We start from the raw sequence: 18613 nt of genomic DNA, 5'->3' as shown, positions 1-18613 counted from the left end.
CACCGCCACCAATCGCTCTACAGCCTGCCCACCACTGCAAATTGCACGTACCGTGTTTCTCCTAAAATAAGACATAGCCATAAAATAAGCCATAGCAGGATTTCTATGCATTTGTGAAATATACGCCATACCCCGAAAATAAGCCATAGTGACGCGGCACTTCCCATTAAAACAGCCTGGAGAGGCGTGGCTATGCAGCGTACCGATGTGACGCAGTTAAAATAATGCATCCCTTGAAAATAAGCCATACTGTGTTTTGTTGAGGGGGAAAAAAATATAAGACAGTGTCTTATTTTAGGAGAAACACGGTAACGCTGCGGCCACCAATCGTCTGCACGCTTGCCGACCAAAGCCCACCTGCCCACTTGCCACAACCACAGCCAATTATCAGCAGGCCTTGCCACAGCAACCAATCACACGCCCAATCACCGCTGCCAATCTCCTGCTGGCTGCTGCCACCAATTGCCCACCCCCCTCTGTTATCCGTGTATAAGACCACCCACAATTTTTGCCTATTATTTCTAAGGAAAAAATATTGTCTTATACACGAAAAAATATGGTAGTCAGATGGGCAGATACAAGTAATAAATTATTGTTGGTGGTGGTGGTGCTACATTGGTTATTTATATTGAAAAATGTATAAACTACCTGATTAAAAAGTGTTGTGCATAGTAAAATTGTAGATTAAAAACCCAGCTAAAATCTACAAAATTGGTTTAAACAACTATATGAAAACCAATTATATTTAAAACAAACAAAATCAGTAAAACATTTTAAGCTAATATAGGTAACTAGATGCTATGTCTGGGTAGGCTTGTTGATGATCAAAACATTGTAGCAAAGGCTGTTGCCTAATGTTAACAAGCAGGGAGCTCCAAAAGCACTGGTGCTGCCACACTAAAAGACTTCTCACAAATGTGCAACGAACATCATATGGCACTTGTAAAAGTACAAGTTCTGAAGATCAAAGTGGTCAGATAGACACATATGAGGCAAGGTGATTTTGGTACCTGCTGTACGCCTAAAGAAACCAGCCATGCACCCTTTGGACTGGAATAACTATCAACCACTTGCAAATACTCCTTCTTGGGGAAAGTAGTAGAGAGAATTGTGGTGGGACAACTGCAAGCATTCTTGGAAGACACATATGTTTAGGCCTGGCCATGGGACTGACCTGGCCTTAGTCACCCTGATGGATGACCATTACAGAGAATGGGTCCAAGGGAGTGTGACCTTGCTCCTGCTTCTCAGACTCTCCCCAGCTTTCAATGCTATTGGCCATGGTATCCTCTTGGACTAGCTCTGTGAGAATGAGAATTAAGGGCATTGTGTCACAGTGATTCCCATTCTACCTACAGGACAAAGTTCAGAGGACAGCACTAGGAGAGTGTTTTCCAGACTGCTGGTGGTTATACTATGACAGGGGTCAGCAACCTTTTTCAGCCATGGGCCGGTCCACCGTCCCTCAGACCATGTGGTGGGCCAGACTATATTTGGGGGGGGGGGGAATGAACAAATTCCTATACCCCACAAATAACCCAGAGATGCATTTGAAATCAAAGGACACATTCTACTCATGTAAAAACACGCTGATTCCCGGACTATCCGTGGGCCGGATTGTGAAGGCGATTGGGATGCATCCGGCCCACGGGCATTAGGTTGCCACCCCTGTACTATGAGATGCTGCAGTACACTATTCTACTCCCAATGCTATTTAATATCTACATGAAGCCACTGGGAGCGATCATTAAGAGTTTGGGGGCATATTAACATCAGTACACTGCTGACATTCCACATCTGAGTAAGGAGAGGTCATGAGGTCCCTGGACCAGTGCCTGAATGCAGTGGTGGAATGAATGAGGGAAAATAAGATGAGATGGAATCCTGGCAAAACAAAGGTACAGTGAGCGACTGGCTCCTGTGTCTGAGAAATTGATCAAATCTATGCTGTGGAGAGCATTGTGCTTCCTCCAGGTAAGCAGTCTGGGGGTGCTTCTGGGTGTAGCCTCAGTAGCTAAAAGTAACTTTTATCAGAAGTGACCAGTATGACAGTTATAGCTGATCTTGGACCAGGAAAACTTGACATAGCACTTCAGACACTGGTGACTTCAAGACAGGATTACTTCAGTGCACTCTATGCAGGGCTTCCCTTGCACTTGATTGGGAAACTGCAGTCATTGCAGAATGCTGTAGCACAGTTGCTGACAGGAGTTAGAAGCTGCCTGCATGAAACACCTCTGCTCAGAGCTCTGCAGTGGTTGTCTATTCGCTACTGGGCCAGGTTCAAGGTGATACTATAAATATATAAAGCACTTAACTACTTGAGATCAGTTTACCTGTCTAATCCCATAATTTGTTTCAGATGCCACACAATACTCATTCCAAACTTGTAAGAAATCAATCTTTTCGTCTGGCAGCACATACACTTTGGAATTCCTTGCCCACTGACATCAGGCAGGTACCTTCACAAGCCTGCTTATAACATTTTGGCTTAGGCAAGCCTATCTAGACATGTAGAAGTTGCATGTATTTTTCTGTTTTAGATCATGTTGATTTTAGTCATCTTTTGAATGTTTTAAAACTCATTTTAATCAATAATTTTAATGTTTTATTTTCTATTTTTGTGAACCACTTAGAGGTTCTCTATATTACAAGCAAGCAGCATATAATTTTTGCTAAATAAAATAAAATTAGGCAAGCAAACTGACCCCAAGCTGTTACCTATATGGGCACAGCTGGGTCAGATCTACTTTACCCAGCTGTGTGGTAATGCACATTTAAGACAGCTTTCTAATCCACAATCAAATCACAGTATGAACTGATCTGGGACTAGATAATGGCACCATACAAGCTGGAAGGCTTAGTGATAGAATAACCAGGGAGCTAAGGTAAGGGCTAAAGGAAAACTGAAAAGGGGAGTCCTGCCAGAAGCTATTCCCCTCACCACACACCATATCTTCCATTGCTCATGATCACTCTTACCCCAGGACCACTCATTTCTCCCAGCTCTGAAATCATGACTACTTGGGCATACGGATACCCCACCAACATACTCCCCACTTTAGCAGCAATAAAATATCTAATTACAAGCAGTAGGCAGCAGCATGGCATTAACTAAGAAAACACTGCAATAAGAACTAGGTAAAAAAGATTATTAAAGTACCTGTGCTTACAGGAGTCAAAAATATTCAATAAATGAAGTCCCTGGAAAATGACCCTTCCAGTCAAACCATCTCCTGATCTTTAATGCGGTAACCAACAGCTCTCACCTGGTCAAACCCATACATTATCCATCTCTCACCTAAGATAAATCACAGCAATAACCTCCACCTCCACTCAGTCTCCTACTCTGAGTAGTATCACAGATACTCCCTGGACCCTGCCTCCTACCCAGGGCCACAAGCTAGCAATCCACATTTCCAACAGCCGACAAGGGGTAATGCTGCCCATAAGTGTCTCTCCAAAGGGATGTTCTGTTGCTTACAATCAGGTTGGCTTTCATGAGTCCTACCCAGAAAATTCAGTTTCAAGCCTAAGGCTAAGACTTCGAGCTAATGCAGCTGCTTTGCAGAACTTGTCTTGCTGCTGCCACTGACACAACTTGACAGTGTTGCATGTCCAGGCTGGGGCAATCAGCTATAGGAGGAGCAGGGGGCAGTTTTTATCACTGAATTTTTATAGGCATATAGCTTCCCTTTGTACTTCCAGCAACACAGCAAACATCATGCACCCTGGCTAAGACATGTTCTGTATAACTTAAAAATGTATATACCACATTCAAACATGGCTGCTTCTAGGATGTTTCACAAACTCTGCAAGACACACGGAAGCAATGTTGCCAGAAGCATCACCTTGTGATCAGTGAAAACTGACATCTGTGAAAGCTAATTGAAATATTATCTAGGAAGAGAATACAATTTAACAAGGCATTTTTCTTTTTTATGACATCTCTGCTTGTGTGTGGTTCCAGTTGCAAAAGAAAATTATCCACTAATCTTTTAAATAATTAATGCCTTCAAAAAACAGAGAGGCCAAAGCAGTATCTACTTTTGAAGTTAATTAATTTCTGCTTCGTGTTTTGCTAGATTTCCTTATTTAATTCATTTCTATTTGGTTGCATACAAGCTGATGCATGCCAACTTAAAAAAAAAAAAACCCCTAAAAAAAACCAAACAACTCATGTACACTACAGAAGCACACCAGGGAAAAGCTATAATTGGCTCTCTGGCATATATTTCTGTGCTTTTCTTAAAAGTAAAAAAAGAAAGAAAGAAAAGTGTGTATTGTCAAAGGCTATAGCTTTCACAAGTACAAGAGTGGCAACATCTACACTTTTACAGAGATATAACATACACAGAGGTCTTCATTATCTCCTCCTTAAAGTACTTTCATATTTCAAATCATGTCTTCTACCTAAAAACAACTGGATTCTTCTTGGAAAACTCCCTTTTACCTTGGATGCAAGGTCATGGACCAGGAGCTAAAGAGCATGAAACTTAAAAACATAGGGACCAGCTGTTCAAACCCCCATCACATAGCCTAAAGTTCTTGATTCCTGGCTCTAGTTTTCAGCTTCTTTATTACTTAAAAGGTAAAGGGACCCCTGACTGTTAAGTCCAGTCGCAGACGACTCTGGGGTTGTGGTGTTCATCTTGCTTCACAGGCCGAGGTAGCCGACATTTGTCTGCAGACAGTTTTTCTGGGTCATGTGGCCAGCATGACTAGGCCGCTTCTGGCAAAACCAGAGCAGTGACAGAAATGCTGTTTACCTTCCCGCCGGAGTGGTACCTATTTATCTACTTCCACTTGACATGCTTTCGAACTGCTATGTTGGCAGAAGCAGGGACCGAGCAACGGGAGCTCACCCCGTTGCAGGGATTCAAACCGCCGACCTTCTGATCGACAAGCCCTAGGCTCTGTGGTTTAACCCACCGCGCCGCTAGCTTACCATTCATTTAGACATGACCAAGTAATACTGCAATGATAGTTATTTCAAAATATTATATGTTCTATACCCTCATGAATGTGAAGATTCATCTTATTGCAAGGATCCTGGGTCTTCTCAGTGATGGCTCCCCATTTGTGGAATGGCCTTCCTAGTAAGGTGCACCTATATCCCTCACTGACTTTGAGGGCACATGTTAAAACATTCATGTTTACCCAGGCATTTGATGAGTGATATATATTAGCCATGGTAAATGTGAAATTAATAACTTTGAGGGTATATGGTTGTTGTATTAGATATCATAAATGTTTTAAATGGCTTTACAATGTTTTAAAATATGTCAAAAAATTATTTTATTTTAAACTGTATTGTATAGCATTTGATGTTCGTTACCCCAGGATTGTTTCAAGGGGAGGGTGAGATACAAATGTAAATAAACAAGCTAAGATTCCTTGAGACAGAAAGTAATATCAGCAGAAGTCCTTGTCCTGGCAGCCTAGGAAGGGAGAGTGCAGGAGTCTCTTGGATTCACCAAGTTTTCTCCACATAGAGTTAAATCATGGCCTAGCACCATGTATGAACTATCCCATCCTGGAAACTGGGGAGGACTCTCTCTGCCTCTAGAAAAATATTCCACTATTCACACAGAACACTGCAAAGAGCGTTCAAAACTCCCATTGTTCTAGGCGCGTTTTGCGACAAGGAATTACATCAGCGCAAGCAGTTTCTGAGCTCTGATTAAAGCTGCAGAGTGGAAGAAAAGGAGGACCTTTTTCTGCCTCCCCACTTCCAGCCACTCTCTGAAGACTGGAGAAGAGACCCTTGTTAAGAATATTAGGGGTGTGAGGGCAGGGGAAACATGGCTTTGTTTTTTGCAGATGAAGACTAGAGCATGTGAAAACTGAATATAAGATTTTAACAAGTGAAGCCAAGTGGTGGTGGAGGGAAGTCACGATGGTAGACATAAGGAAATCACATATTTACAAATAGATATATACACAAAGTACAACTTGTTATGTATTGTAAATAATGAGAATATGTGTAACTGAATGTAATTTTGTTAATATTTTTTTTTAAATGAATGTAAGATTTTAGCTGCATTTCATTCATTTTCAGCTTTGTACTCTTGTTATTAAAAAAGTGTGCGTAGACATTCCGTTGTTGTGCCCATAACCTAGGTTCAAGGTGCCATTAGCTCCTAGCTTTCATATCTCAGTTTCTAACACTTCTACATTCAGGTAGGTAGCTGTGTTGGTCTGACGCAGTCAAAGTAAAGAATTTTTTTTGAAAAATTGTCCAGTAGCACCTTAGCGACCAACTAAGTTTTTTGCTGGGTATAAGCTTTCGTGTGCATGCATACACATGAAAGCTTATACCCAGAACAAACTTAGGTGCTACTTTTTAAATTATTATTTTTAAAACACTTCTAAGTAAGTGCAAACTTACATTACTAAATGGGAGGAAATGGCTAATCAGTTTGTTGGCATCTTTACATAAAAAGGAAATGAAAAATCATGTTTGTCTAGAAACATTATGTTGGTCAATGTCTATTTTTAGAAATGTCTCTTTCTTCTGTGCTAGTGAACTACCAATGCACAACAATGGAGTGCCTTTGCACACAGTTCCATTGCGCTTTGTTTCTTTAACTATAGAGTATGCATGGTGACTCCAACAAAATGCAAAATAGCATGGCCTCAAGCTTAAACATGGTAAAATTTTAGAACAAATTTTTACCTCCCCAGAAACTACATCAGTGGCTGATGAGTGGACAACAATGAGTAAATTTAGGCCAAAGTACCGTAATAATAGTTACTGTCTAACTCAGGCATAGGCAACCTTCGGCTCTCCAGATGTTTCGGACTACAATTCCCATCATCCCTGACCACTGGTCCTGTTAGCTAGGGATCATGGGAGTTGTAGGCCAAAACATCTGGAGAGCCGAAGGTTCCCTATGCCTGGTCTAACTATTATTCAGCCTTAGCAGAGCACTGGATGTTTGCTAATCTTGCACAGTGACCAGGATCTAGAGAACTAGGCAGAACACAACATGCACCCGGAAGCTGACATCCCTTCCTACCTTACACCTTACCTTGCATTTTCCTTCCAGGATGCAGCTAGAAGGAAAATACTCTCATGATTTATTCCACTCATGAACAAGTTCCACAGATCCTAGCCAATGAAGTTAAGCAACTGCGCTTTCTTGTGCTTTTACTGTATCTTCACCAATTATACTTGAGTATGATTCCTATGGATGTTGTCAAGTTTTATTTATAATTAGCAAGGGAGAACTCTACTTCTTCCAAAATTTCAACTAAAACCCTGCTTACTCCAGACTAAATTATGTTCATTGACAACCCAAACAGTGAAGAATATAACGTTTCCCCAAAACGAAAATATCACAACCCTCATCTACAAGTCTGTTTCAGACCTGGGAGTTCTAACAGCTCCTCCTCCATGAATGGCTTGCCCTATCACAATATGCAGATAAACTTTATCAAAATCCCCCAGCGTGCGTTGATCAATGAAGATCCCAAACCACAGAAGATCTGTGCACACATCAGAGGACACACTCTAGGATTAGAGAGCTAGCCTACAGCCATCAAGGAAGGTTTGCAGCATTCATTGTAATCTGTGTGCCACCATCAATTGGCACTTCAGCATTATTTACTTTACAAAATAACACACTACTTAACATGCTGAAAATCTGAAACACTTAAAATACAGGCAGCCCCCCATTTACGCAAGGATTACGTTTTGTGGCACTGCTCGCATCAGTGAAATCACGTATAATTTAAACCCCTTGAAAATGCCTGCAAACACCCCATTCCACCTTTTTAGTGCTGTCTTTATGACATTTCCGGGCTCAGCATGATGTGTGTATACACGGTTGCACACATATTGAACACATGCAAACGGGAGGCTGCCTGTACCACCAACAGAACAGAGGACAAATTGGGAAGGGGTCGACCCTAATCATGTATTATTTTATTACACATGTTGGATCACAACTCACTCAATTCCTGTTTTGTTCATAACTTGCAGAATAAAGAAGAATACAACTAGGACAGAGCCTATCCTCACTTTAGGCTTTATTACAACCAAATCCTTGTGTCCTTTTGGAAAGCATCTTGTGCTCTGGCTCACACAAGTATAATAGAGTTACTGTACACTAGATCTTGCATTTGAAACATTGGTTTAAAATTCTAATGAGCAGCCCTGTTTCAATGAGATTTGATTTCAATCATTTATTTTTCATTACACATTTTCACCAGCCAACACCCATCATGACAAAAGTTACCCAGTATACATTTGTTTTAAAACCACTAGTAACAACCACTAAATTCAGTGACTAATTCTAGTCAGGTTGAGATTGAACCAAGATTTCGCCAGTAAACCTATAACTATTTTCCTCATATACAGTAAAAACTTCTTTAAAAGTCATAATGTAGCATAATTTTCCCATCATATTTTGTAAAACAGCATTAAAAATAAGTTGTATGCTAAATACCCAATTAGTACTTAAAACCATATCCCTCTGGAATGTTGCTAGACTAAAAGCCTGGTATCTATGTCTACTCTGGAACAAGTCCTACTGAATTCAATGGATATTACTCCCAGAAAATTGGAATTAGAATCACAGGCCACATTTTTGTAGCAAAAAAATATCACGGAATTAAACAGGTCTCTCTCCTGAGTAAGCATGTATAAGACTGTATTAGTCTCACACTGAGGGCTCATCTAGTCAGGCATCCTGTTTTTAACAGCAGTCAGACGATAAATCATATAACATCAGATAATTAGTATGATCATAATAACTTCATGACTAAGTTTGCAAGGCTATGCACCCTTACTTGGGAGTAAGTCCCACTGAACTAAATGTGTCACTTCCAAGTGAATATACATAGAATTGTGATGCATGAATATAATAACTGGATCATCATATATAATTATCTTAATTCTCCTAATGCCAGTTCATATGTAGCCAAAACAGCACCACTCAGGCACAAGAAAGAAGTATCAGGGGACAACAGCTCACAAAACATTCCAATGTGCAGACTGAGCATGCTCAGTGGGCATGGAATACTGACTGGTTGTTGGGAAGAGAATACAAATAAGATAGAAAACTAAGGGGAAATGGAATGAATTATCAAGGAAGAAGGCAGGGGTGGCTGAACAATAAATTCCACAATGCCACATTTTTATTTTTATTTTGCAGGTCCTGCTTGTACATGAAACGTAGTGGCTGCTGGGAAATTCATTAGACTGATTTTACAATATTAAAAAGCCTCTTGCACCTACAGAAAAAGGCCTGCAATTGTCTATCCAGCTGCCAAAGAACAGATCACTTTACGAGTAGTTTGGACAACCAACATAGCAGCAGGAAACCTAATCCAGTTTACCAGCTCTAAAAAGTGAAACATTTTGGCATTCCTCTGTCCCCCCATCTTTTTCCTTGGTTTTATGAAAGGGCTAAAATGAGATGATTTGAACACCAACATGAATTATGGGTGTGGGTAAGGATTATTAATAACTAGAGGCTGGATAGTGGTATATGGTGGAGAAACCATATTTGAGTTGGTAACTTTGTTGCAATTTAGTGCAGTCTTATTATTATTACAATACTGTATCTTAAAAGCATAAGAAGAAAGATAGGCAAGTGTTTCTTTAAGCAAAACAGATTAATTAGTTCACCACCAAATGTAGGTAAAATCTGACAGAATAGTAGTAGGGTAAATTATATTTCATAAATCATTAAATTTATTACAAAGACTCCTGGAGTGTCTCAGATGAGAAAACCAAGACAACAAAATAAAATAAAATCTATGAGCAAAAAATAAGGCATTTACCTGAAAGTTAACATCTTCTTTCTTAAAAATTAGTGCACGAACTTCATCAGGGTCCCCATTAAATATAGCTTGAACAAGTGGTGGCTAAAATATAAGAAAACAGAGAAAGCATTTTAATTTCAACGCTATTCAGGTGTGATTATTACATCACAGTTTTAGACGACGAGTACCAAAACTTTCCATATCACAAATACTTAATTAAAAATCTGTCTAATGCACTATTTTAAAATGCTCTTCTACATACCACACTAATTATCTATACAAGATAAAAATAAAAAATACCTGATTATTGCATACTAATTTTGAAGAATGCCTTCTGAAAGAAACAGAAAACAACTAGACACATGCATGCAATGTGATAGACAAATAAGGAAGTGCAGAACATCTAAATGATCTGGTGACAAACACATCTATTTCTAAAATTATCTACATGTGCTAACCACCACCATAAACATTTGAAAGCATTATTGCCAAAGCAATAAATAATAACTACTCAGCTATTACAATGTTGCTGGACTAGTAGCCCTGCATCACATGATCTATTTTCCATATTTTTAAAGAATGGGACTTGCTTTACTACAGAATATACTATATTGTTTTTGAAAGACTACATAACCAATTATTTTAGGAGTTGAGTTAGAAACAATTTGCTACAAAATTCATTCACTTCTTTGCCAATTTACTTTTGAAGGCAATGATTGGGGTACTCCTTAAGATGTGAAAAGGAACAATCTAGAGAATTTGTTTCATTTGTTTCATTCATTAGGATTATCGTTAGACACAGAAGTGAATCTACATAACCATATTAACTACTTCAGCAAAATAAATACCAGCTACAGTTTCATATTTATGGCAAGTCAATGGAGCCTTGAACCATAATTACAAACAGGACATATTTAGCAAGAACCTCTTACCAAGCAATGTCCTGAAGCTGAAGGATGTAGAGATATGCTTTCCTGAGGCAGTTTGGAAATAAACGTGGGAGAATCATCTTCCACCTCCTCCAAAACAACAATACACACACGACTCATTCGACCCGTTTGAAGGAGAAAACTAGATTTGTAACAGCCTTGTTCCAAGGATAGCCAAGACAGCACAGAAAGTTCTTTTCCTCTCAAACATAATTTACAAACACTAGTGCTTTGTTTTGAAATATTTAAAATGGCATAACTTAAATTATATTCTATTTGTCAAATTCAACAACATATTCAGCTAATGAAGTTTTTCAAAATATTCCATTAAAAGTTATGCTAAAATAGTTCTGTTAGTTTGTAACACTCAATTACTAAAATATCCTCTTACAGTAGAAATTACAACAGTATATATAAAAATTCTGAACTTTCACCAACCAATTTGCTTTTGTTTAATTTCTACAGAATAAGACTACCTAAACAGTAAAATCATTGTTATAGACAACATAACACCATTCTGTATAGAATGAAACAAGAGACAATTGCTCTGGCAGAGATGATCACAGCTCTCCCCACTCCAGCAAGGTCAGCCTCCAGTTAACGGTAGCAGGATTTCTACCAAAAAAGGCACACATGACTGCCCCAAGTGTTCCAGGTCATGATCATTCTGCAATTAAAAATGCTACTGCCTTAAAATCAAAAGTCCACCACACAAAAAGCAACGTATAACTCAACAGTTATTCAGCACTAAAGCTCCAAGGTTGACATTTCTTCTCCATGTAAAAATGCCTGCAATGTACAGCTAAGCTGCAGTACATTTACATGTGATGAGTCAGACAACAAAGGACAATGAGACTCAAATAATACTGCTTCTTCAATCTAGATTCCCCAACAGACCGTAACACAGAATGCTACTCCATCAGTCAGAAAAGAAATGCAGAACATTTGTTTTCCATCATCAGACCATTGCTCTAGCTAGCTGCTCCAACAACATGTAAGATATAAATACCGGTAACAACGTTTTAGCAAAACACCACAAACACAAGCACTTGAATTATTGCTTTAGACTTTTCCTGCAGAAGTAGTTCATCACTCGAGCGCTTCTTTTGATCACTGTGTGAATAGAGGTTCCATTATAGCCTTCATTCAGACCGATGTAAAAAGGGGGGAGGGGGGAGAAAATCAGGCTCCACGCATCATCTTTCAGCCAACTTCTTTATTTGAAGATCTGTGTCCATGCAAGTCCTGTGGTTCTTCACGTTAAATGCTCTATTTATCCAAATTTTGTCATTAAGTTAGGATTTTTCATGCAGCAGATGGTACTGCAAACGGTATAAAAAGCTAGTGCTTTAAAAAGGTCATTACAGAACACATTAACAGGACACAAAAATCGCACCCGCAGCAGTATTCCAACAGAGCAATAGATCCGCAGAATGAAATGCCTAGTAATGCTCACATGTTACACTTACCAAATAACTGAGCTACTGCTCTGGATGCAACTTCCTGTAGCAGGGGGAGGGGGAAAAGCAGCTTTGGGGCAGCCCTCACAGAATATCGATGCCAGTTTTGTGTGACTAATTCAGTTAAAACGTAAGATTTCTGTTGAGCCTTTAACATTTTCCACTAAAAGCCACAAGGAAACTAGTATACTGGCACTGCTGACTAACAATGTAGGAAAATAAACAATTCCAACCCATAACTGCTTTCATATGTTACCATATTCTCAGAACGGTCTGTTAACCCTCTATGGCCATGAAACTTTTTAGTCTTTATAAACTAGGAATTAAAAAGCCTTTTTAAAAAATCAATCCATTATACAAAGGAATAGCTGCTTACCAGAAATATTTGGGTTGCCGTTAAAAGACACATATATAGCATGCTAACAAGCACCTAAGAAAAGTGAGGATATTTACAAACACTAACAAAAAATGTCATCCAATAATCTGAATTTACAGCTTTGGTTTGAATCTGCTGAGCTATAGCAGTGATCTGTGGGTGTATTATATAAATGGGTCATATGCCCAAAGTATTGGAAATGTTGCTTTATTAACTCAACAGTAGTTTCAGTTCATATTAAGTAACCGTACATTTTTAAAGTTCTCAATTTCAGATCAACTGAACAGCCATAACACACACAGTCTTAAAATACAGACTTAGCAGAGTTTCAAGGGACAAGCGCTAAATGACCATAACAAGAGATATCTGAAGTATCTTGCAAGCTGCTTTGGATATGAATAGATATATTCTTATGGGTTAAGTATCAAAATTTTCAGGGATCAACCAAACACTGATATTTTCAAATTCTGTGGTGAAAAATAACTTCAGCAGTATACAATGAAATAAGATTCACATTTCAGAAGAAAAATACTTTTACACAAAATTCCAAGTGACTGACTCAGCAGTCCTCAGCTTGGAGATTTTGAAAATTTAGCTAGAAACCATTTTTGTTTACATTGTCACCTCAGTCATTTCCTCATACCGGTAAATTAATCCCATTTATTTAAATGAAACTTGATTAAAACAATGCATTCAGAATTGGACATTAGATGTTTTAAGTCTGCTATCCTATAAATTTTTAATTGGGAGAAATAAGTTACACTGAACACAGTGATCTTACATGGTCATAATGTTCCTAGTTTACTAAACCATAGTCTAGTAAGTCAGCAATGACCACTGAGGCTCACAATGTTCCCCTTTATGCACTGGCTCTGAAATTTCCATCCCCATCTGAAGAAGTGTGCATGCACAAGAAAGCTCATACCAAGAACAAACTTAGTTGGTCTCTAAGGTGCTACTGGAAGGAAAAAATTTTTTTGTTATTATTTAAATGAGTTTCCCATTTCAGTAAGTAACAGTGAGCTCTGGTTTAAATGTATCAGGACTGAAGCACTGAGGTCAGTGGGTGAAGGAGCCAAAGTGGGGGGAGAAGGGGGAACACACAGGTCCAATGTTCTCATACTATGGTTTGACAACTTCAATCCAGCCCTGTGGGTGCTTACCCAGAAGTAAATTTCTGTGAGTCTTTTCGAACATAATGTTCCTGGCTCAACAGAACTATGGTTTTATTTAGTCTGGAACATTATGTCCAAAAAGGCCTCCTGAGATTTACTTCTGGGTAAACATGCATAGGATTGGGCTGAAACTATCTAATACTGAGGAAAACTAGAAGCACTTTGCCCTTCTTTTTCTATTTAAAGGGCAAAGGCAGCTAACACCTGTAGGGGCTGGTGGGGCAGAGGGATGGGCAGCTTATGGTAAGAAGTGCTAAGGCTAACAGAGCTGTGTTCTTAGGAAAGGTGCGCTTGTTGAATATCTGCCTCTCTGCAGCTGTTAAAGGCACAGGAGCTCTGTTAAGAGAAAAGGTAGTGACCATGTTGTTCCCTGCAAATATATGCTCTGATGCATCTAGACTAACACTAGCAGCCAGACTGCTGGTTTTTATTTTCTGGGTCTGCTGTTCTGAGTTTACAAAAAGCCATATATGGAAAAAAGGGGGGCATAGTCCTGTGCACTTAGAAGCAAGTCCTGGTTTAGCTTTAGAAGCTCCAGGTATTAAAATAAACATTCACTCAATTTTCAACAGCCCAAAATACTACATTTTCAGTTACTGGTAACAAAGAAACAGTCACATAGACTTGCCATCACCTGAAATGGAATTTTGTCTGTACTGGAATTGCAGAGGGGGGAGGGGGGAGAGGAAGAAGTTAAATATACCTTGCTATTCAAAGCCTGGATCTGATAGTGTCCCATAGGGACAAGGTCACTTGCTGCTGCTGTTTTCATCAGTGGTGTGGGTTCTGTGTGTGATTCACAGGTGTAAACAATCAAGCGCTTGGAATTTATCGTAGGTACCTGTCACAAAATGCCCCTCTTTTTACAAATAACTGGGTCCCAATTGGCTAGCTGTTCCAGGTTGCAAGGAAAGGAGGGTGTATGAAATGTCACTGGTTTTCACCATCTCTCAAGGCTAATTTTCAATAGGAATTGCTTTGGGGGGGGTTATGGAAGGTTATAAGGCAGGACTGGGACACAGTGATGCAGACGTTGAACTATTTGTTTATTTCACAAATCTTATATGCAACTTGATTGTAAAAACAAAAAATCTTCAGAGCAGGAGGAAAGAAAGAAAAGACAAGAATGGGCTCAGGTTCTGGAAAGCACAAGGGACTATCCCAATTGATATTTAAGGGTAAGCCTCTGGAGGAACCCTGCCTAACAAGATATGCAGGTAAAGCTCTGCTGCATATACCACACTTGGCTTGGGGTAGGAAACACAGAAAGCAATGGCTGCATCTATATATCACAAGAAAGCAAACAGAACGTTCCCAAATGTGTGTTTGTAAATATATTTAATACAGTATCTTTTAAATGTTAAGTATATTTCTAGTGACTACAACCCCTCTCTAAGCAAATTCTAACAATGCAGGAAGGAAAGCTGGCATAAATATATTTTCAAAAAGCCTAAGCACGTCAGGTACTACATGAAACACAGCTGCTAGATATGTCACAAATTCATCCATATAAAAATCACAAGTTCATCTTAACCCCATGCCTGGTTTCATAAATTAATATTAAAAACAAAATAAGTAGTCTGTCATTTAAAAACCACAGACTACAAGGAAAATGACATGTAAAATGAATGTACTTCTAATTTTATCTTGTTACAGTAAGCATTGAAATACTGAAATACCTACTAAAAAGGACTCTTAACTGTATGCATTAAATATACCTACAGAAGTACTACTTGCCTTCCAATAACATCTTTTGAAAGTACAATATTGTTTATAAGAGTATGAAGCAAACGTATTCCAGGAAGAATTCATCTGAAGACAATCAGCTCCATATAGCACAGCATTACCTGGGAATTTAAAACTGACATTCTGCTACTGCCCACCCATGTGAAAGTATAATTAGCAAATTGCATACTATACCCATATGCCACATAGAATATAACATATGGACACAGAGTGCTATATTTTGGGGGGGGATAATAAAAAGCTATCCTTATGTCATTATAGCTAATGATAGCAATTATAACTGTCACAGAACATGAAGGGATCATATCCTACTTCTTCTAAGTTTGAGTAAATCTCTTCTGTAGTACTGTCCTCAACTTATTCTATCTGAATCGTTTAAGGATTTTGCAGGCAACAACCGAAAGACGCAGGGCATAATGGAGTGGGACACGCTTATACACACTCTGCTGGTGCGCACAGAGCGGGGGGGGGGGACGTAACCCCTGTGTGAAAAGGCCGTTAACTGTATTTCCTTCAAAATACCTGTTTCTCAGACAATTAGTTCTTTGTCGTTCAACAACACTAACTCTTGATTCCACTGTCTCCAAAGTTCTCTCCTGGTATGAGCCTTTCTAAATAGGAAATCCAAGGAGGACACACCACAGCTGCTGGAAACTGACTCCAGCTTATCAGAAACGATAGGATTTGCTTCTCTTAGAATGGTATGCTGTAGGTTTCTTGTAGGTGGGATTCCGAGAGGCACAACACAGCTTCAACTTGCTTACAGGGTCTGTTAAACTCCCATCACTGTTCCTCATGTTTCCCCTAAGAAACTCCTATCCTGAAGGTTGAAGCCATAAGATGTGAGAGACTGCCACCAAACAGCAGAAAACAGACACTGTCATCTTCACCACCTTCTACAAACATGTGCAATTCCAGATCCCATATGACTCTGAGAGCAAGTATGATTACTCATATCATTCAGTAGCCAGGAGACAATGCTGTCAGACTGGAAAACTGTTGGCATCTTAACAACAGAATTCACTAAAAACAAATTCTAACACCCGATAATTCGTACTTCATAGGAAGAAACCAGTGATAGCAGCAGCAAAACAGATTGTGATCTAAGGTTTTTTTTGGGGGGTGTAACATTTTGCTTCAAGAATTTGACTATTTGATGTGAAGTTTCCAACCAACTGCGTTTACTCACAAAGCTGAATAATGAAGCTAAGACAAAGACCGTACTCATAGAGAGCCATCATATGATAAGCAAGACATCAAAGGGGGTAAATATCAGTGTACTGCATTTATTTGCTTTTTGAAAAGGGAAAGCCTGCTTTCAAAGTGCATCTGATGCTCAATTTTAATCTGACACAGCAGGAGCCTTATCATCAGGATTCCTGCTTTGCAGGGGGTTGGACTAGATGAACTATGAGGTCCCTTCCAACTCTACAATTCTATGATTCTATGTTTACTGGGAATAAAGTCCAGAACAGTTCAAAAGTATTTTCTTTCTTAGGATGGAAGAAAGTGACAAATTCTTGCTGAGAAGTACTACCATCCGCACTGCAAATCCAAATCACATAGGCAGCCTTTACTTTCTAGCAGGAACAGCAGGCATGAATATGAGAAATCACAATATAGGGAATTAGACTAGGGCATGGGTAGGCAAACTAAGGCCCGGGGGGCGGATCTGGCCCAATTGCCTTCTAAATCCGGCCTGCGGATGGTCCGGGGATCAGCATGTTTTTACATGAGTAGAATGTATGCTTTTATTTAAAATGCATCTCTGTGTTATTTGTGGGGCACAGGAATTTGTTATTTCCCCCCCAAAAAAATATAGTTGGGCCCCCCACAGGGTCTGAGGGACAGTGGACTGGCCCCCTGCTGAAAGTTTGCTGACCCCTATTAAAGAGCCAACCCCCAAGTCTCAGAAATTAAACATTACAATCAAGTAACCTTGTTAAAAAGAAATAGAACTACTGATGTGGCAGAACTGGGATACATTTGGTGACTATATATTCCATAATTCCCTGATATGCATGATATCTCATATAGCTGGACAAATTAACTGCCATTGAGACTCAACACTTACACAGAAGAACAGAGAGGTATCTAATCTTTAATGTATGAAGTATATTCTTTAGCATGGAGATTTGTGTGTGTGTGTGTGTGTGTTCTCTATGAATCTAAGTGGTAGTCTGGATTATTTCTAGGTTTTTTTAAATTGAGAATATCTCCCATGTGTGACAAAAGCAGTTGAAGATTTCCCACCCACAGTTCACTAGACAAGAGGCAGACAGAAAATAAGTGCCCAGGATATACCCAGCAAAAATAAGATAGCTTCCACATACCGGTATTTCCAACTGCAGAAGGAAGCAAAGCAGTAAAGTGACTATTAGGGAAGTGGAGCATTTGACTATTTTGTAAGTACCGGTAAAGGTAAAGGGACCCCTGACCATTAGGTCCAGTCGTGTCCGACTCTGGGGTTGCGGCGCTCATCTCGTGTTACTGGCCAAGGGAGGCGGCGTACAGCTTCCGGGTCATGTGGCCAGCATGACAAAGCCGCTTCTGGTGAACCAGAGCAGTGCATGGAAACACCGTTTACCTTCCCGCCGGAGCAGTGCCTATTTATCTACTTGCACTTTGACGTAAACTGCTAGGTGGGCAGGAGCTGGGACCGAGCTCACCCCATCGCAGGGATTCGAACCGCCGACCTTCTGATCAGCAAGCCCTGGGCTCTGTGGTTTAACCCACAGTGCCACCTTCATTTAAAAAAACAAAACACAAAAATTCACTGCAATTTTGAGAGCCTTCTTTCCTCCACCTGGGGCACAAGGCTTCCTTAAATAATAATAATAATAATATTTATTATTTGTACCCCACCCATCTGGCTGGATTTCCCCAGCCACTCTGGGCGGCTTCCAACAAAAATCAGATACAAAAATAATGGAGTTGGAAATGTAGAACATCCTAACTGGCTTCCTCACAGTCTCTAATTTTGAAATACTAGTTACCAGTCAAAATATGAGTCAGGGATCAGATACATTATGGAGGCTCTGACACATTCAGGAAGCAAAATCTGAGCTGAATGCATTAGTCCAGGGGTCCCCAAACTAAGGCCCGTGGGCCAGATGTGGCCCAATTGCCTTCTAAATCCGGCCCGCGGACAGT

The 18613-nt window shown here is 39.7% G+C and overlaps 1 protein-coding gene across 2 annotated transcripts in view; it reads right to left on the bottom strand.

Annotated features, from left to right (window-relative positions):
- ANKRD28 (ankyrin repeat domain 28) overlaps nucleotides 1-18613 on the bottom strand; it is an 83941-nt gene that overhangs the window by 41912 nt on the left and 23416 nt on the right. Inside the window, exons 1-2 of one of the 2 annotated variants that reach the window (XM_033165760.1) lie at nucleotides 10707-10823; nucleotides 9793-9876 (exon numbers count right to left, since the gene is read on the bottom strand). In XM_033165760.1, coding sequence (XP_033021651.1) covers nucleotides 9793-9876; nucleotides 10707-10823 — 201 coding nt within the window. Of the gene's footprint in view, nucleotides 1-9792; nucleotides 9877-10706; nucleotides 10824-18613 lie in introns of those variants that run through there. The other variant, XM_033165761.1, reaches the window with a different exon arrangement.

The sequence above is a fragment of the Lacerta agilis genome, chromosome 12 (assembly GCF_009819535.1).
Source record: "Lacerta agilis isolate rLacAgi1 chromosome 12, rLacAgi1.pri, whole genome shotgun sequence".
NCBI classification, from domain to species: domain Eukaryota; kingdom Metazoa; phylum Chordata; class Lepidosauria; order Squamata; family Lacertidae; genus Lacerta; species Lacerta agilis.
Note: the sequence above shows the minus strand (reverse complement) of the source record. Positions and strands in the feature narration are given on the sequence as shown.